This window comes from Macrobrachium nipponense, chromosome 12 (genome assembly GCF_015104395.2).
Source record: "Macrobrachium nipponense isolate FS-2020 chromosome 12, ASM1510439v2, whole genome shotgun sequence".
In the NCBI taxonomy this organism is placed as follows: domain Eukaryota; kingdom Metazoa; phylum Arthropoda; class Malacostraca; order Decapoda; family Palaemonidae; genus Macrobrachium; species Macrobrachium nipponense.
Window position 1 is genome coordinate 17,598,869 of NC_087205.1, and position 18,948 is coordinate 17,617,816.

General features: G+C 45.5%; 1 protein-coding gene across 1 annotated transcript in view; it reads left to right on the forward strand.

The window, feature by feature from the left end:
• Positions 1 to 18,948, forward strand: part of LOC135224379 (eukaryotic translation initiation factor 3 subunit C-like) — a 53,211-nt gene that overhangs the window by 13,797 nt on the left and 20,466 nt on the right. Inside the window, exons 2-3 of the mRNA XM_064263336.1 lie at positions 16,570 to 16,702; positions 16,814 to 16,946. Coding sequence (XP_064119406.1) covers positions 16,570 to 16,702; positions 16,814 to 16,946 — 266 coding nt within the window. The remainder of the gene's footprint in view (positions 1 to 16,569; positions 16,703 to 16,813; positions 16,947 to 18,948) is intronic.

The following is an 18,948-nucleotide window of genomic DNA, read 5'->3' on the forward strand; positions in this document are numbered from 1 at the left end:
GGAGTTCGATCGGGATTTGCCCACAGACAGGCGCCTCTCTTGTTGAGCCTGTTGCGCCTCACAGGGCTCGGTTAAGCGTTGGAAAGGTGTTGCGGTCAGACGCCTTTCGAATGATTCAAGCGATTCGTCTCCGGTCGCGCGGCAGCTCTTGGCGAGATTCGCCCGTTTCGCGTCCCTTTAACGAGGCGTTCAGGGCGCCGATTCTTCGCCTCCTCCAGTCAAGCGGTATAAGGAGCCTGAGAGTAGGGTTGCGCCGCGGCCACCCGTTAGCGGCTCGTTCGTCGCCTCAATCTGTGCCTTTTTCGGCTCCATCTACTAGTAGAGATTGTGTTTTAGCGCTGTAGCTAGCAGTTCTAAGGGTGTTTTCTTTAGGCGCTTTTTCGTCTGCTTACGCCCTGATGCGCCTGTTTCGCCTCGAATTCGGCGGCTCCGAGCGAGGCGCAAATATTTTATTTTTCCGCCTCCTGCTGAACCATTTAGGCTCTTCCAAGCCTTCGTTAACTGGTTTTTGATTCGTCTCTGGCGCCTTTGCGCAAGCAGTTTAGAGATGTTAACCAACTGGAATGAATGAGTCCCAAGGGTGAGGTTCGAACCTTCAGATCCGGTTTTGTAGTCCGTCTACTTCTTCGGCGTATCGGAGAATGAAGAAGAAGTAGAGGAGGATGATTCACATCACCTCTCGTGTTATTCACGTCTCCTTAGATTTCTTCTGGTATCTTATCCAGATTTATTTTGAGAAAGCGGCTCCGCGCTCCCCCCAACTTCGACTTTTTTGATGAGGAGGAAAACTTCAGACCCTCTCCTCCCAAAACTTGTTCTATCTAAAGCGGTTAGACATTCGTTTAAAGAGACGGAGGGAAATGGATGTCTATGAAAAGAGACTTAGGGGAAGGCTCTTTTTGCTTACCCTCCCTCTAAGTTGCTTCGTAAGAGGTATAGGTTTTATGTAACTGGGGAAGCTCCCTTCTCTGGAGTTTTCTGCCTCCTCCCCAAGGGAGAACTTCTCCAGTTTAATCGACTCCTCTAGAAGATCTGCTTTCGCCGCAGCGAAAGTTTTCTTTACAAGCGCCTGAGTTGGACCACGTTGTAAAGAATCAATTTAAACTTTTGGAAGTCTTTAGCTTCCTTGATTGGACTATTGGCGCTTTAGCGGCCAAGATCCAAGACTGTCCTTCTCTTTCCCAGGAGTTAGCGGAGGATTGGATTGGTGTTCTGTCCTGTGCGGACAAATCCATTAGGGATGGATGTGATGAGTTAGCTTCGCTCATCGCCTTGGTACCCTTAAGAAAAGGCAACTTTGGTGCTCCTTTGCTTCTAAAAGGGTTACGTCCCAACAGAAGTCTGCTCTCTTGTTTGCTCCTTTTGTGAAAGATAACCTCTTTCCACCCTCCACGATGTAGTGTTGTCAATTTCGTCTGCGCTAGATAAAGAAATCTACTTCGGATTTACGCACAGTCTACTAAGAGACCTAAAGCTCCTGTGGAGACTGTTCCTTCGGTTTTCTCCTCTGGCCCAAGCGCCTTTTCGAGGGAGAAAACCCAAGCGCTTCGTTTCGCCCGAAATCGAATTTGCGTGACCTCAGTCTAAGGCCCCGGCCAAGCCTCGGCCAACGGTTAACAAACCCTTCCAAATGAAAGCTCGGTTCTTCATGCACCAGTGGGAGCCAGGCTGGCTTCTGTTTTGGGAGGAATGGGAAAACAGAGGAGCAGAAGGCCTGGGTAGTGCAAGTACTCAAGTTCGGCTATCGTATTCCTCTCGTTTTCCCTTTCTCCCTCGCTCTCAACCTGTGCCAATTCCATTCCAGGCATACTCTCCGGGCTCAGACAAATTTCTGGCGCCTAGCCGCAGAAGTGGAAGCGCTTGTTCTCAAAGAAGCGATAGAACAGATAGAAGGGGATTTTCCTCCAGGCTTTTACAATCGCCTTTTTGTAGTTCCCAAGTCATCAGGGGGCTGGAGGCCGGTTTTTGGATGTGAGCGGCCCTGAACTTGCATGTCCAGAAAACAAATTTCATATGGAGACCACTCGGTCGGTTCTGGAGTCCATCAGACAGGGGGATTGGATGGGTCTCTCTGGACATGCAAGACGCTTATTTTTTTCACATTCCGATACATCGCGAATCTCGGAAGTACCTGAGTTTCATGTTCGAAGGCAAGGTGTTTCAATTTCGGGGCGCTTTGCTTCGGACTAGCGACCGCGTCCTCAAGTTTTCACCAGGGTTCTATCCCCGATAGGAAGCTGGCTACACATATTAGGAGTAAGAATCTCCCTCTATCTGGACGATTGGCTTCTCCGGTCGGAATCAGAGAGTCGGTGCATGAAGGACCTTGGAAAACAACTCTGGATCTTGCCAGAAAGTTAGGAATTCTGGTCACAAACAGAAGTCCCAGTTTGGTTCCATCTCAGAGCATCCTTTATTTGGGGATGATTCTGAATGCCTCAAGTTTTTTCGGGCTTTTCTGTCCCCGAAGAGGTTCAAGGCGTGTCTGGAGGACAGTTCAGGAGTTCTTGGACAAAAAGGTAAGTTCTGCCAATCAGTGGATGAGGCTCCTGGGCAATTGACGTCAGTGGAGAAATTTGTGACGTTGGGTAGAACTGCACATGAGACCTCTGCAGTTTTTCCTGAGAGCCTCTTGGTGCAGGAAGACACAACCAGACTCGATTACCTTTCCTGTCACAGATCAAATAAAGAGGACCCTAAGGTGGTGGCTCTCTCGAGCAAGGTTGGAAGAAGGGTTAGATTTACGACCCATCCTCCCGAACCTACAGTTCTTTTCCGACGCATCGGACACAGGTTGGGGAGCCCTACTGGGAAATCAACGGACTTCAGGAGCTTGGGTCGGAGAAGGAGAAGAAGTTCCACATAAATGTAAAGGAACTGTTTAGCAATTTTCTTAGGGCTCAGACAGTTTCGGAGCTTAGTAGAATGGCGAGTAGTGGCAGTGCCATTCCCGACAACTTCACGGCTCTCTCGTACGTGTGGAAACAGGGGGGACTCAGTCTTTCCTCTCTGTACGAAGTAGCCAAGATCTCCTCCTGTGGTCAAACGAACGCGAAGGTTCAGGTGCTAGTCCCGAGATTTGTTCCGGGAAAGATGAACGTCCTGGCGGACGAGTTTAAGTCGTCAACAGCAAGTGTTACTCTGGAGTGGACTTTGGACAACAGAATTTGTCAGAACTTTGGCGCCTTTGGGGACGACCGTCAATAGACCTGTTCGCGACATCGAGGAACAACGTCTTCCTCTCTTTTGTTCTCCAGTCCCAGATCCTCTAGCTTGGTCGTGTGGAACGCAATGCTGTTGGATTGGTCGGGTCTGGAAGCTTATGCATTCCCTCCGTTCGGTCTAATAAGAGAGGTGCTGAACAAGTTCATGTCCGACAGCAATGTAACGCGAACGTTAATCGCGTCCCTTTTGGCCCAGGAAAGAGGTGGTTCCCGGACCTTCTCCAGTTGTTAGTAAAGAACTTCCCCAGACTTCTTCCTCCAGAGAATTGGCTTCTCAAACAACCTCACTTCAAGAGGTTCCACCAAAACTTGTCCGCTCTAGCTCTGACAGGGTTCAGACTGTCCGGAATCTTGTCAGAGCGAAAGGATTTTCAAGAAGAGCTGCAGAAGCTATCGCTCGTTGTAGGAGAGAGTCTTCTAACAAACTCTATCAAGGGAAGTGGAGAATCTTCAGAGAGTGGTGTAGAAGTGCTAAAGTCTCTACTTCTGCGACCTCTTTAAACAGAAATAGCAGATTTTCTTCTATTTCTTAGGAACTCTAAGAAAACTGGCTCTTCGCGACTTCAGAGGATATAGAGCCATGCTCTCTTCGGTTTTTTTTCGACATCGAGTTTGGATATTTCCTCCCAATTCAGATCTGTCGGACCTCATTAGGTCTTTCGAAACCACTAAGCTCCCGCAAGATACAGTGGCTTGGAACTTAGATGTGGTGCTTAAGTTCCTCATGGGGCCACCGTTTGAGCCTTTGAAGTCGGCTTCACTCAGGAACTTGACTAAGAGGCACTCTTTCTTATTGCACTAGCTTCTGCTAAGCCGTGTCAGCGAATTGCACGCTATAGACAAAAGATGTCGGTTTCTCTCAGGCAATGCTGTATTTTCGGTATCTTTGACCCTTTCTAGCCAAAATGAGAATCCTTCTAATCCTTGGCCGAGGATTTTTGTGGTAAGGAACTTATCTGATTTGGTTGGACATGAGGAGGAAGAAAGGCTCTTATGTCCAGTCCAGGGCTATTAAGCAGTAATCTGTTTGCCACTAAGGGGTATCAGAGGACAATCTTCTAAGCTCTGGACCTCGGTTCAAAATCCCTCTCGTCCTCTTTCTAAGAATGCTATAATCGTTCTTTATTAGAGAGCTGATCAGGGAAGCTCACTCGCAGTCCGAGAACGACAATCTTTCCGTTCTGAGAGTTAAAGCTCACGAGGTTTAGAGCAGTGGCAACTTCTTTAGCATTCAGAAAGAATTTATCTTTAGCTTCGATTCTTCAGAGCACGTTCTGGAGATCGAATTCGGTTTTTGCGAGTCATTATCTCAAAGAGATAGAAAAACGGTTTTCGAGAATTGTAAAACGTTAGGTCCGGTGGCGGTTTCTGGCATGGTGTTTGGGAGAAACGGCACAGGGGTCGTCACCTCTATTGCTAACTTTTCACCTTGAATAGGTTGTCGAGTTCAAGGGAAGCTGGGGGTACTGAGTACCTGGGATACTCACCAGTCTGTTAGGTCAGATTTTACAATGGTTTGGGTATATATGTTTTTAAATCTGGTGTTGGTGACAAATGTTTTGTATTGATTGAATTTCTGGTCTTAGCCCAGGGCAAGGCAATCTTTGTTGTTACTATCCTCCGTCAGTCAGCCTTGACTCGCTTGAACTACGGAAGGATTCCACTCCTGTAGAGGCTAACTTTGGGCAAATTTCCAATTCCTCTACAATAGTAAGAAGAGGCACCGACCAGAGGCAGTAACAGTCTGCTGTAGCTCTCTTACAAGGTAAGGTACACAGACACCTTGAGTGTTTACTGTATTGCAATAAATGTAACCATTTAAAAATACTAGTGGTCCACTGAATCCCACCTTCCCATAAATGTGTAATCACTCTATAATTGTTCGGTAAGACACTACAATAAAAATGAAATTTTCATTATTAAAATAAGAAGTATTGTATACTTACCGAACAATTTTGATGATTACCCACCCCCCCTCCTCCCCTTAGGTGGACGACTGGCAGAAAAGAATTGGATTCACCTGGGCAGTTGTACCTGGTTCTCCCCGCGAGTGGAGGGAGATGACGTCATCACCACCAGTGTTTGGCGACGCCGACGCGCTAAAAATTTGAATTTTAGTATCCTGCCGCTCGTGGAAATCACGGCTCTATAATTGTTCGGTAAGTATACAATAAAACTTCATTTTAATAATGAAAATTTCATTTTTTTCCTAACTATACAAACCTGAGGTCCTTTTAACACCATAGCCCCCACCTCATGCCACCCCTCACTCTGCAGTTTTTGGCTTGGGACCAAAAGCAAAAGTGATTTGTTTACCTCCCAGTCCGCGCGCAGCTGCGCCTGTCGGACAAGCAGTTAACTACCGCACCCCTTGTTCGAAAGCTTACGACCTATCCAGCTGCCGCTAGTACCTTCCTATTGTAAAAGGACCTCAGTTTGTAATAGTTAGGAAAAATGCAATTTTGGACAAATTGTCATTTTAGGATAAACTCATTTACGCATTTTTCAAATACTATGGATGTAAATAGCATAATCTCTCTCTCTCTCTCTCTCTCTCTTCTCTCTCTCTCTCTCCTCTCTCTCTCTCTCTCTCTCTCTCGTCTCTCTCTCTCTCTCTCTCATCACTTACAGAAAAAACTATAATACTGATCTATTATTGTCGTAATAAAAGAACAAGATGGTCCCTGACATTTGTAGGTACAAATGTGTTGCCATATCTTTATTCTTTCTGTGATTTACGAAACTGTGCTTCAATACAACTTTTATAGTTGACTCAATGGTTATCACATATTATAACAGTATACAAAAGAATATCTTATCACTATTGATGTTTCATTTCTTATCACCATAAAAATATATATTTCAAATTTCATTGTTATTCTCGAGCTAAGCTAGTCAAGTTACTCTCGTCCCAAGCTGCTCTCTCAAGCTATTCAACAACTACTCTCCTCCTAAGCTGCTGCTCTCTCTCTCTCTCTCTCTCTCTCTCTCTCTCTCTCTCTCTCTCTCTCTCTCTCTCTCTCTCTCTCTCTCTCTCTCTGAAATATGAATTACTGTATCATAACATCATAAACTATTATGTATAAAGTTAAAATTAATAATAATTCCATTAATAAATTAGTTTCTTTTAGCAACAATTATTTTCCAAAATAATTCTTTCGGTAATAAACGTCCATCAGCTGATTCTACTGGTATTTTGATGTTTATACAATGATATTATAGTTGGGTGCTGTAATCATTATAGTAAATAGTGTTTTTTTTATCATAAATATGTTCATTCACGAAATAGATATATGTACTATGTACTTTTAGTTTGGGGCAGCAGCCAAATCATGAAAATAAGGATTGTTCCGATACGTAATACAAACCCTCGGTCCTTTAACAATAGGAAGGTAACTAGCGGCAGCTGGGACGGTCGTAAGCTTCGAACAGGGGAGAACGGTAGTTAACTTGCTTGTCCGATCGTGCCCGCGCCCGAGAGGTGAAGAATCTCTTTTGCTTTCGGCCGCGGGTGTGAAGGACGTGTTCGTCATCGCTCTCTGCCCGCTTCATCGTCGTATGCTTTGTTTATATTGTGTTTTCTACTAATGGTTTGGTTTGACTTGAAAATGAAACTGTAAGTACACTGTTTTCATTTTCATTACTTAATTATGAATCAACATGGAGCTATCGCCGTATTTCCGCTCTTTTCATGAATTGAACCCTTGAATTATGTCTCGGTGCCGAGGGCGGGCGCACTCGCGCCGAGTCATGTATTTTGGGCGAAAGTGTGTAATTGAAAGATGTAAGTACTCTTTTTCATTATATTTTTGCCCTGTGCGTTCGTTGCCGAGAGCTTGATTGCGCTCGGCAAGAGCCTCTTATTTTGTATGAATAGAATGCAATGAAAGTGGATTCGCAATGCAGTTTTTCTTTTCATTTTCACATTTGATTAATTGCATCAAATTTAATTTTGGATCAATTTCCGTCTATACCCGGGAATTAATCCTTACGATTTATTGCTTGTGAAAGTGAAAATAGCAAGTGCAGTATTGTTCATTTTCATATATATTTATGATAGCATCATATTATTATGGATCAAGTTTCCGCTCTTAACCGGGAATTGATTTTTCCCTCTTTAAGTTCTATGAAGTGAATCGCAAGTGCCAGTATTCTGTTTCATTTCATATTACTTTTCACTGCTGTGCGGGGGTAGGGGGAAGCGAAGGTCTGCCAGGAAGTCGTCGGAAAGCTCTCCCGCGACTCCCTTGGTATCCGATTCTTCGTCTTCTTTCCTGCCCCCCCGCTCAGCTTCCTCGTATTTTGTTTTTGGGGTTTCTTCCTTCCGTTCGGGGTGGGGGCATGTCTCCCCCCCCCCCCCTCCCCCCCCCCCCCCCCCCCCCCCGTGCGTGAGGGAACCCCTCTTACTAATCTGTCTGTGCTACCGCAGGTGCTACAGCCGTGGGAGACGACCTTGGACAGGTATGGACCACTGCGGCTGCAGGGCGTGCCTAGCATCCACGATCTGCTGCAGAGTCTAGCGAGGTCTGGGGCGGTGACCTTGGAGTGGTCTCCACTACAACCTTCACGGCCGCTTATCTGCTTCCCCCCGCTGGTCTACACTCCCCATGCTGTGTCGGTGACGCCGTCTGCCGCTTCTAGGGCCGGTCGCCGCCCCGTACCGAGGAGGGGTATGCCGCCGCCGCCTGTGTTTTTCTTCGTGTTGCCTGCCCCAGACTTCCGCTGTTCCAGCAGCTCGCCCCTGGACCGGGCCGCCAGTACCACGCTGGCTGCCGTGATTCTACGAGGCGATGGCGTGGCCTGCCGGTACCTGTCGCTGATGTGGTTCCCGTACTGGCTTGGCTGTCCCTTCTGTGTTTACCGCTAGCCGCTGTTCCTGCCGCTCCTGAGCTGGTTTGGCTGTTCCTGTCGCTCCTGGTTCCCTGCGCCTGTCCATGCTGGTCCTGCCATGGTGTGTCTTCCCCAGTCCCAGGTCCTTCCGGACAGGTGCAGTCGGGCCGTGTTGCTTCGGCAATAGGCCCGACTCCGGCCTGGATGGAGGACCTGACGACTGTCCTGCGTGAGCTGACGAAGAAGAGGAAGGTGTCATCTTCGTCTGTTGCTGCCTCTCCTTCGACTTCTAAGGCCCATAAGCCGAAGAAGAAGAAAAGCTGCCTCCCCCCTAAGAAGTCTCCTTCGGGAACTTCTAAGGGCCCGTCCCACCTCGGTGGGACGGGGGTCCTTCTGCTGGTCCTCCTGCTCCTTCGGGAGCGGGGCCCGTCTCCCCTTCCGTAAGGAAGAGATAGACGGGGACCAGAGGAGTATCGGTTAGCTCTGGTACTTCCTCGCCTGGTGCTAGCGGCGATGCCGCTACGCCAGTTTCCGGCTCGGTCTCTCGTTCGCGGGAGATCCCGAGTGTACGCTCTCCCTCGGGAGACCGTGCAGCCAAAGTTTCGGCGCCAAGACCACGGCACGGAGCAGAAGGCTGGCAAGAACCGCTCAGGTGACTCTCGCCAGGCCAGCGGCCGCTCTCGCAGCGACCAGCTGGTAACCGGGTTTTGTTATTCCCCCTAAGAAGACTCCTTCGGGAACTTCGAAGGGCTCGTCACATTCCGGTGTGACGGGGGGGTTCTTCTGCTGGTCCTCCTGTTCCTTCGGGAACGGGGCCCGTCTCCCCTTCTGAGAAGAAGAAGAAGACGGGGACCAAGGGTGTGCTGGCTACCGCTGGTACACCCTCGCCTGGTCTTGCAGCTCTGCTGCTAAGCCAGGTACCGGCTCGGTTTCTCGTCCGCGAGAAGTTCCGAGTGTACGATCTCCTTCGGGTGACCGTGCAGCCAAAGTTAAGACGCCTGAGTTCGCTCAGCGTCATGACCGAGGCACGGAGCAGAAGACTGTGAGAGCCGCTAGGTGACTCTCGCCAGGCCAGCGGCCGCTCTCGCAGCGACCAGCCGGTACCTCGGGTGGACGTGACGGTCTCTGACCGGCCACGGGTTGAGGCTGGGAAGAGGTCCCCCAGGTCCCCTCGACCGACGGTACCAGCCTCGGCTGGTACCAGCGGTTTGACGTGCCGCTGAGGACGCTCACCGGTCTCACGGCGAAAGCGAGCTCTGCAGGTCACCTGACCGCCGCTCCCACAGGGACCGGGCGGATACGGTGACCAGCAGCAGCTCGTCTGAACGCACGGGACCGGGGTCGACGTGCTCAGTCGAGCCGCTCGCCACAGGTGAGCGGCACGGCCCAGGCCTGCAGATCGATCCCCACCGCGGGTTGGTGATCGGCTGCAGCCCCCCCACGTACGCTGGTCCTGCCAGCGAGCGGGGGGGAGCGTCAGGTCTGTCTCTCCACTACCTTCAACTTCCTCGGGCTACACCGGGAAGAGCGAGGTAGCTAGGAGTGATCGTGAGAGGTGCGCCGCTCACGATCCCGTCACGACGCCGCACGTGCCACGTATGGTCTTAGGACCAACCAGGACGTACGCGCAAGTGATTGGAGGCGACCGTCAGGGGGAGAGGGGGTAGCGTCAGTTCTGTCTCTCCGATACCTTCATCTTCCTCGGCATACGCCAGGAAGAGCTAGGTATATAGGAGTGATCGTGAGAGATGCGCCGCTCACGATCCCGGTTCACCGACGACCGCCGTTCCACGGCCGGTTCCTTTAGGACGCAACCAGGACGGAACTCCGCAATTGATTGGAGGCCAACCGTCAGGGATTGCTGTTGCTGGGTCCCTTCTTCTGAAGGAGGAGGGTCCTGGGAGCTGCTCTTGTTGGAGGGACTGGACGGTCCTACTCCTCAAGACGCTGTAACTTCCGAAAGATTCAGAGTAACTTTACCCAGGTTATTGCACTGATTCGTCAGCACAACGACCGGGGGGAAGGATCGCCGCTCCCACCAGCAGAGCCCATGTCTCTGCTCGAGTCGTTTTGGGGCCGAGAGGGAACCCAAACCGACGGTGGTATGGCCGCGATCGGAGCTTACCGATTTCTGTCTTGAACCAGAGTCTCTCGTCTCCGGACAAGAAGGCTCTCTCAGTTCTGGCCGGTCGATCAAGCTACTTCCACCTCCTCTACTGCGACAGCGGCGTTTCTACGTGTCTTCGGACACCGTATTTAAATACTCCTTTCGGTCCTCCCTAAGAGGTTTCGACCTCGACGAGGACTGGAATGAGTCGGAGGACGGTATCGGCTCTCTCCTGTCAGGTGTCGATCAGCCCCACCCAGACGACGTTCACAGTGGCGGCAGACCCTTACCTACAGTGAGAGTTCGTAACCCTCCTCGGGAAAAACGTTTTTCCTCCTGACGATACGTTTTTCCCAGAACTCTGAGAGGCCATCGCCGCAAGGCGTGGCTGCTCCTACTCTTCTCCAACTGCTAGTTCCACTGGGAAGGCGAGCGAGTATCCAATTCCTCCCACCCCCCATTCCCTCTCTCCTTACGGCTACGAGGGAAAGGGGAAGGATCCTACAGAGATTTCTCTGTAGGATCCCACGTTGGGGACTGCGCTACCAGGGGGGCTGTGGGACCTTCCTATGGGGTACCTACCTGACGTAAGCCCCGGTCGTTGAGGAGGGATCCTGCCCCATTCTCGATTTCTACGGGAATCGAGAGGACCACCAGCCGATATCGTTTGACGAATTCGGTGGGGGTTTCGCAGACTGCTTAGAATTCTACGGAATTTCTAGCGCATTCAGAGTGTTTAGAGTTTCTTACGATCTCCAAACACTTAGGCGAGACCACGGTCCAAAGTGAGCAAGACGAGAATCCCCGATATGTTACACGATAATCGGGAACCTCGCCTATGTTCGAATTCCTGGAATTTCTAGCATTAGGAAGAAGACTGCTGCTGAAAGAAGACTATCTCACAGTAGGCGACCAACCTGGAATAGAGAAGAACGGACGGGAATATCCAGTTTGGCTGGAACTATCGTCTTAGTATTCTGTTCACCATTGAAGCTTTCCTTCGAGGAAGACTTCTCCTTCACTCTCTTTAATAGAGAACGAAGGTGGTCGATCTCCAATCCTTATTTTGTTTTCTTCTTGAAGGAAAGAATTTAGGATGGAGATCGTTGTTCAGAATCCTACAAATATACTACGTATATTAACCTCGCGACATGATTCTGCTAAGCAGTTGAATGGTCCGAGGGGTAGGCGCATATCCTGGTTATTCTTATTCTAACGGATTGCGACTTAGACGAAAAGTATTCTAATTGAACTGCAACCCGGGTGCCTGCAACCTCCCAGGAGTTTCCAGTTTCAATTTTATATACTTATGGTGTTGTCACAACAACACCATTTTAGCTTTTATATTTACCGAAATTCGTTTCGCTTAAATATAATTGCTCGAGCATATCTTTTTATGCTCGGTGGTTCTAGCCGAACGCATTCCTTCGTGGAAAGGATTACTTGGCAACTCAGGATGACGAGTCAGCGACAGCTACTGCGTATTGAATTGCCCGAGGCATTTCAGTATCAGCTGCCGCTTTGAGATATGACGGTTGTTTATGTCTTTCTCACCTGCTTTGATTGAATAACAACCGTATCTCTGCCCAACAATCACGGACTTAAGTCTCTGATTAACGGGGATTCTCGCATGACCATCTACTGCTGAGAAACGCTAGTATTCATCGTCTTCGGTATTGCGAGAATTTTAAACAGAGATATCTATTCGACTCTCATCATTTCTGTTTACCGCACGGTAACAGAATTCTGTAATAGTCTCTTGCTGCATCGTATCCCGATAATGCGAATGATTTTTGCGGAATCTGAGTTTGTCCTCAAATATCTTGTATTCGGAGGTGTACAATTGTTCATTGTTCACCCCGGATTAGCAGATGTATTGAAAGACATCGCCTACTCCCACACCTGCCAGCTCTACTTCCAAACGTTCAGCCCATGAGAAGCAGTTCTTCAGCGGCTCTCCCCTGTGTTTCATTACTGAAGAACGCCCCGCTTCATTGCACAACGGACAGCAATGAAATGGCGGTTAGCGTTTTCAGTCATTTGTAAGCACAGGTTTAGAATCTTGAGATTCCTTCTCTCGATTCAGCTGGAAGACGTAGGTTGCATTCATTGCCTACCTTCGTCTTCAACGTCACATAGTGTTGTTTCTCCTTAAGCTGAGATTCAACGTCTATGAGATTTTCTTGCCATCAGGGACCTCGGTCTTTTGAAGGCAATTGACTTTCGCCTTTTGAGCTTATGCATTAAGAGAATCATCGCCGCGCCGTCCGGCATCGGTGACTAACAAATATTTTATTTGTTTGGTCTCTCAGCATAACTCTTTAAAGGGCGAAGTCACGTGACTTACCCGGATGCTTGGACAACTTGCCTCTACTGATTCCGAACCAGTCAGTCGGCAGCTGTCAGAGCGTCCGAGTCAGTTACGAACTATGCTGTGGACTTAGTTCGGTTGTTCCAGAGCAATCATTACTTCGTCTTAATAGCTTGTCAGTATGAGTACTGTACATAACCAAAGTCGAGAAGAGGGATAGGTCATACGACTATTCCCTTCTTTTCGTCTTAGGTAACTGCATGACTTCTCTTGAGAAGTCAAGCACAAAAGGGATGGGGATTTGTGACGCTCGATTTCGTACCGATCTTCGTAGCGAAGACTCAGAACCCTTCGGTAACTGACGATTGGTTCGAGTCCTTCACAATACCCTCCCTAATGGACGTCACGCCTCCGATACGAAGGCTATGCTGCTTTGTCCTGTGAAGGTGCGACGGAAGGGCTGTCTGAAGAAACTCGACACCCAGGATGAGTGTGGACGCCTCTTCATCATTCTCTCGCGTTCCGCAAGAACTTCTCCGTGGCGCAGGTAATGAAGGCAGGCGCCTGGTCCAACCGGACCGCATGCACCTCCTTCTACCTTCAGGATATTGCCCACAGTTCCTTGGATTTTTTTCCTTGGGAACCGTGGTGGTTGCTCAACACGTTGTGTAGTTAACCCAGACCCTCGCAGGCTGAACAGCATCGAGTCCTGGTGTGACCGTAAGAATGGATGAGAATGAGAGTGTGACTGGCTCCTCTTCCCATCTTTTTCTTCCCTCTACCTTTGGGTAGAGGGACACGGTCGTCACCCTGCTGGGTAAGGACGAGATGCAGGTGAGCTACTCAATAGAGCACCATCCTATCCCTTTCAGTAGGGATAGGAGTAAATATCCACCACTTCCTCCAACAGGGGGAGGAAGTGGATGCCAAATTGAGACAAACCCATCATTTTATGATTGTCTCTTGCAAACAGGAACAAGTTCTTGCTTGCTGGTACGAAGAGATACGCTTGCCTCTCTCTTAGTACTTGGCCCAGAGGTCTGACCATTGATCCTGCGGTGCACACCCCGATCAATCGGACAGAGGTTTGGATCCCTCCCTTGCTCTTACGACCAGGGAGGCACTCCAGGGTTGGACGAACACCAGTCTGTTCACCAAAAAGACTCAGATTCCTCCCACCAAGAAGTGAGTCTTCCTATTGTTAAAGGACCGAGGGTTTGTATACGTATTCGGAACAAATGCAAAACTTTGTCGAAAATTGCATTTTTCCTAACTATACAAACCTGAGGTCCCTTACATATAGTCCCACCTCATGCCACCCCTCACTCTGCAACTTTTTGCATGGGCCTAAAGCAAAAGTGATTCTTCACCTCTCGGGCGCGCGGGCGCGCGCACGATCGGACAAGCAGTTAACTACCGTTCTCCCCTTGTTCGAAGCTTACGACCGTCCCAGCTGCCGCTAGTTACCTTCCTATTGTTAAAGGACCTCAGGTTTGTATAGTTAGGAAAAATGCAATTTTCGACAAATTGTCATATTGTTAGGTAATATACTTTTGTTTGCTGAAGTGATGAAGGGGAAATTGAAGATAGAAAAGAATAACTTTGAAACTTTTCAGTCTTGAATTTAGTTTAAGGTGATAGTTGAAGACATATTTGGTGCTTGAACTAAAATAAGGCAGTTATAAACATTGAAATAGTGGTCTTGGGTGGGTTACTTATTAAAGTAGGCAATTTAACGCAATTATTGAGGGGGGTACCAGGATAACACGGGGATTTACTTATCACGGGGGTTCTGGGCCCTATCCCCCGCGATTATCAAGGCCCAACTGTATTGTGATTTATGTGAAAATATTTCAAAACTGAGAAAAGCTACAACCATGAGTTATTTTTTTTTGTATTCCATATTAAATTTTTTGTTGTATTTTACATTAAATTGCGCACATTTTCATATATAAAACTATGTAACGGCTAATATAAAACGGTGGAAACATTATGACAATCTGACGAAAGAATTTCTGATTTTTTCGGCAGTATCGCGTGGACGTAAGGAAAATTTTTTTTTTTTTTTTTCAAAATTCACCATAAATCGAAATATTGTGCTAGAGACTTCCAGTTTGTTGCAAAATGAAGGTAAATGATTGAATATTACTAGAATGTACAAGTTTTAGCTTACAATTGCGTTTTTCTACCATTTTGGTCAAGTCAAAGTCGACAGAAGGTTGAAATTTTGGCACATCATTATTTATATGATAATATCTCAAAACTGATAGAAGCTACAACCATGGGTTTTTTTTTCTACATGAAATTGCACACATTTTATTATATAAAACTCTATGTAACGGCTAATATAAAACGGTGCAAAAATTACGACAATGTGACAAAATAATTTTTGAGATGTGTCGCTGATGGTTTTTAGTGCGAGAAGAAAGAAATTCGTGCATGTGCACCTGGGTAACGCTTGTAAACAAAATGACAGCTTGATCCGTGAACTCCCAGCATCCCTCAAGGCGCGGGATTCAAAATATTTCGCCAAGTAGGCCTATAACTATTTTTCCGTGAATATTTAAATAAAACTATTTTGAGTCGACGTATTTTACGTCAATTAAGCACACGACAGACAATTTACGTTGATGTAAAATACGTCCAATAGGTGTTTGAGGGTTAATATTTTTGCATAATAATAACTAATTTCAAAATTCATAGGTGATAGTATTTTAAAGAAATACAATAATCTATCCATTTAACTTTTCAATAAGGATAACTCTCTCTCTCTCGCCCAATTATTACTTACGTATGTTTGTTCTGTTATAAAAATAAATGATTTACCTTATAACTTATTTTCAAATATTAATAAGATTAATAAAAAAAAAAAATAGTGTTTCCCAGTCTTTATCCCCTTGGAGGAAGGAGGGCTCGGGAGTATATGACAGTTTGATATACGAGTTGGCGAATTGACGGAGGGGAAGGAGTCAGAGTCTAGGAGTTATCTCTCTCTCTCTCTCTCTCTCTCTCTCTCTCTCTCTCTCTCTCTCTCTCTCTCTCTCAGAAGTACGTAATTCATAATTTCGCTCTTGATGGTCAGATGTATGATGTTGCCATTCAGTTCTCTCTCTCTCTCTCTCTCTCTCTCTCTCTCTCTCTCTCCTCTCTCTCTCTCTCTCTCTCTCTCTCTCTCTCTCATTGGCAGTAGGTATATATTTTTAATGGTGAAATGTTTAAGATGACTTTGAAATGATATTAATGAAATAACCTCAAAGATTAATACGTACAGTAATAAGTTAGTAATTTTATGTATATTTGAAGTAGGATGTTATTTAAGGTGTACATTTGGTATCTGAATTTTCAAGATAGGCAGTTATAAGCATTTTTAGTGGTGGTTTTAACTATTCACAGGGGTGTGGTACACAGGGAACACTATACAGAGTAACTTAATGACAAAACTTGAAAAAATGTAGCCACCCACAAAAACATATGTCGAGTCCCCATGGGAAAAGCTGATATGTCATAATTTATGTAATTCAGGCTTGAACCTTGCAGTTGGCAGTATTGTATGTCTAATAAAAATCGGAAAACAGTAAATTGGAAATTTTTAAGTGAACCAAAAATGCGAGATCTAGAAAGACGCTTGGCCTGGTTTATAACCTAGCTCAAATTTATAAGTAGTTTCTGGACAGCCTGCTTTGTCATCCTTTTAGCTGAGTAGTTGAGTCCTGCTGTTAAGTATGCGTTGAGTTCACCCAGAAAATTGGTGTGTGTTTTAATTCATCAAATACAGGACATTCCTATCATATTACTTTTACTACTGTTGACTTCTACTTTAATCATTTGAACAGTTATTGATACCCTTGACCATCAATTTGGCAATAGTACATTTTTAGTTGCTGGGAATGGAGAAACTGTAGGACCAAATAAAGTATACGTATATACATAGGGAGATGAGATTCAAATGTTAAATGTTGAAGAGGCTTCATATTTACAAAGGTGAAATGGAAATACGTATATGCCATAAGTTTTAATTATTTTGCTGCTTTAACTGTCTTAAACTTTATTTTCATATAATTTACAGTGTAACTTTGTTATTTTCATATAATTTACAGTGTGCTTATTAGAGAAACTCCAGCTACCACAATGACATCCCGATTCTTTATGTCCGACTCCGAGTCGGAGTCAGAATCAAGTGAGGAGGAGGTAGTTAAAGAGCCAACCGGTATCTCTGCAGCTGCATATGCGGTAAGCAAGCTTTATTAACTTTTGTATGACTAATTACAGTGCAGTATTATCGGTGACATATTTATGTGTAATTTGATTATTCTTAGAGATGTATTTTTCTAATATTGACAGTTTAGTGAAGATGAAGAGGATACCAAACGTGTGGTACGATCGGCAAAGGAGAAGAGATATGAAGAGTTGAAAAATATTATTAAAAAGCTAAAAAATAACAAAAGGAGCAAGGATATGTCAGCGTGCTTTACAAGTAAGTGAATGTTATGGAATACTTTAACAATTTGTTCAAGTTTTTCTTTACTACTATATTTCATAAAAAAATATTGTACTGGTATTTTTCTCTTTTGTAGCTTTGTTTACCTTTTCTTCTAATTCTAAACTTATTTATTTATCCAGTTTTAACCACTTAAATTAAAGTTGTATTGAACCTGTGATTAGATTAGAATGTGTGTCTTAAGTAGAGAAAGTAATTATAGGAACTAGCAGAAAAAGGTCATCAACATAGAGAGTGTGGTTCTATAGAACATGAATACCATTTAGAAAAAAACTGCATAATGAGTGAGAATCCATCAAAAAATGTACACATTCACAACTACAAAGCTCTGAAAAAACTTTAGCAAGAATTGCAGCCTCTCTTAATAACATCAATATACTGTACTTGGGGAAACCTATTTTATTGTTTTGAAATGAAAGGTATGAAAAAATATGAGTACTCGGGCAGTGTGACAACTTGCCACATCAGCTGATTGTTCCTTGTGATCAAGTGCTAAGATTGCTAATGCAAGTTCCCAGGAGCTTATGGAAAATGGCAAAACTAAGCTTGTGGTTTCCACACAGTTGCCATCATGTGAAAATGGAAACTATATTAAAGCAGACAGAGATGTATGATAGAGTTTCGTATCTTGAATTATTTATAAGTTTGTTCCTACACGATATACAAACCCTCGGTCCTTTACATAAGGAATTTACTTTCGGTGTAGCTGGAATTACGTCCGTTAAATTCTTGAACAAGGGGGTTAGGGAGTAACTACCATGTGGCAGGCGGGTAGGCCAGCCTGCCTGGATGTAAACACTCCGCTTTGCTTTCGGCCGTCTTCCGATGAAGGCATGTTTTTGCGAGGTCTTGCTGACTGGCCGTTGATCATTTTCCCATTGGGATTTTTCATTTTTTATTTTTGTTTTTTAAATAAATATGTACAGTACCCGTCAAAAAAAACTGTCGGTAGCGATTTCGTAAGAAAAAAACAAGTTGCATAAAAGAAAATATTAATTAAAAATCGATGGTTAGTAAAAAAAAAAAAAAAAAAATAGGTTATCACTCACCAACTCCTAGCCTAATATTTGATAGGCATTCCCCGACGTTTGCGAACTTCCTTAAGCCTGTTGGGGACGAAATCTGCAAGTTTTTGCAGGAGCTTCTCGTCGAGGTTGTCCCTGATACGCTTCAACTCTGTCTCTAATTTTTCAATTGTTGTTGTGTCAACGTCCTGTAATTTTCTTTTCATAATCGCCCAAAGATTTTTAATGGGCGAAATATCTGAGGAATTACCTGTCCAGTCTTGTATGAAATCAATTCCACAGTCCTTGAACCAATTAATATTTTGTTTCGCAGTATGTGAAGGCGCTCCGTCCTGCTGAAAAATACACTTTTTTTTTTTTTTTTTTTTTTTTTTTTTTTTTTTTTTTTTTTTTTTTTTTTGTGCTGCTGTCAAAAGATTCCTCCAAAATCTCGTTCAACAGAGTGCTTGGGCTATGCCCTAAATTCCATGATCAATCAATCAAACAGAATGTAATATGAGTCCTTATTAACAGTATTGTTACAAGGTAATATCACCAAATTACATTTACCACCATAACCAAAACAACCCCATACCATTACATAAGAAGGGAATTTCACATACGTGGCAAGGTACTTGGGTTCCAGCAGGTCTGATGTTGACTTGCCACACACACTTTCCCTTATTGTCCGAAACAAAAAAACTTGCTTCGTCACTCCATAGCACTTGACGCCATTTTGCCAGAGCCCAGTCTTTGTAAGAATTTTTGTTTTGGTGGTTATCAGCAGCGTCTTACGCGCCTTCACTTGTGAATATTCCAAGTCCTTGCTCAAGCGCCGCTGTATGGTCCTAACAGAAGCTCCTGCCACTATACCTGGATTTGCAACCTTAAGTGCTCTGGCAGTAAGGGTTGGATTGACTTCAATCTCCCTTTAACATGCGGACAAGATATATATTTAACATAAGGACAAGACA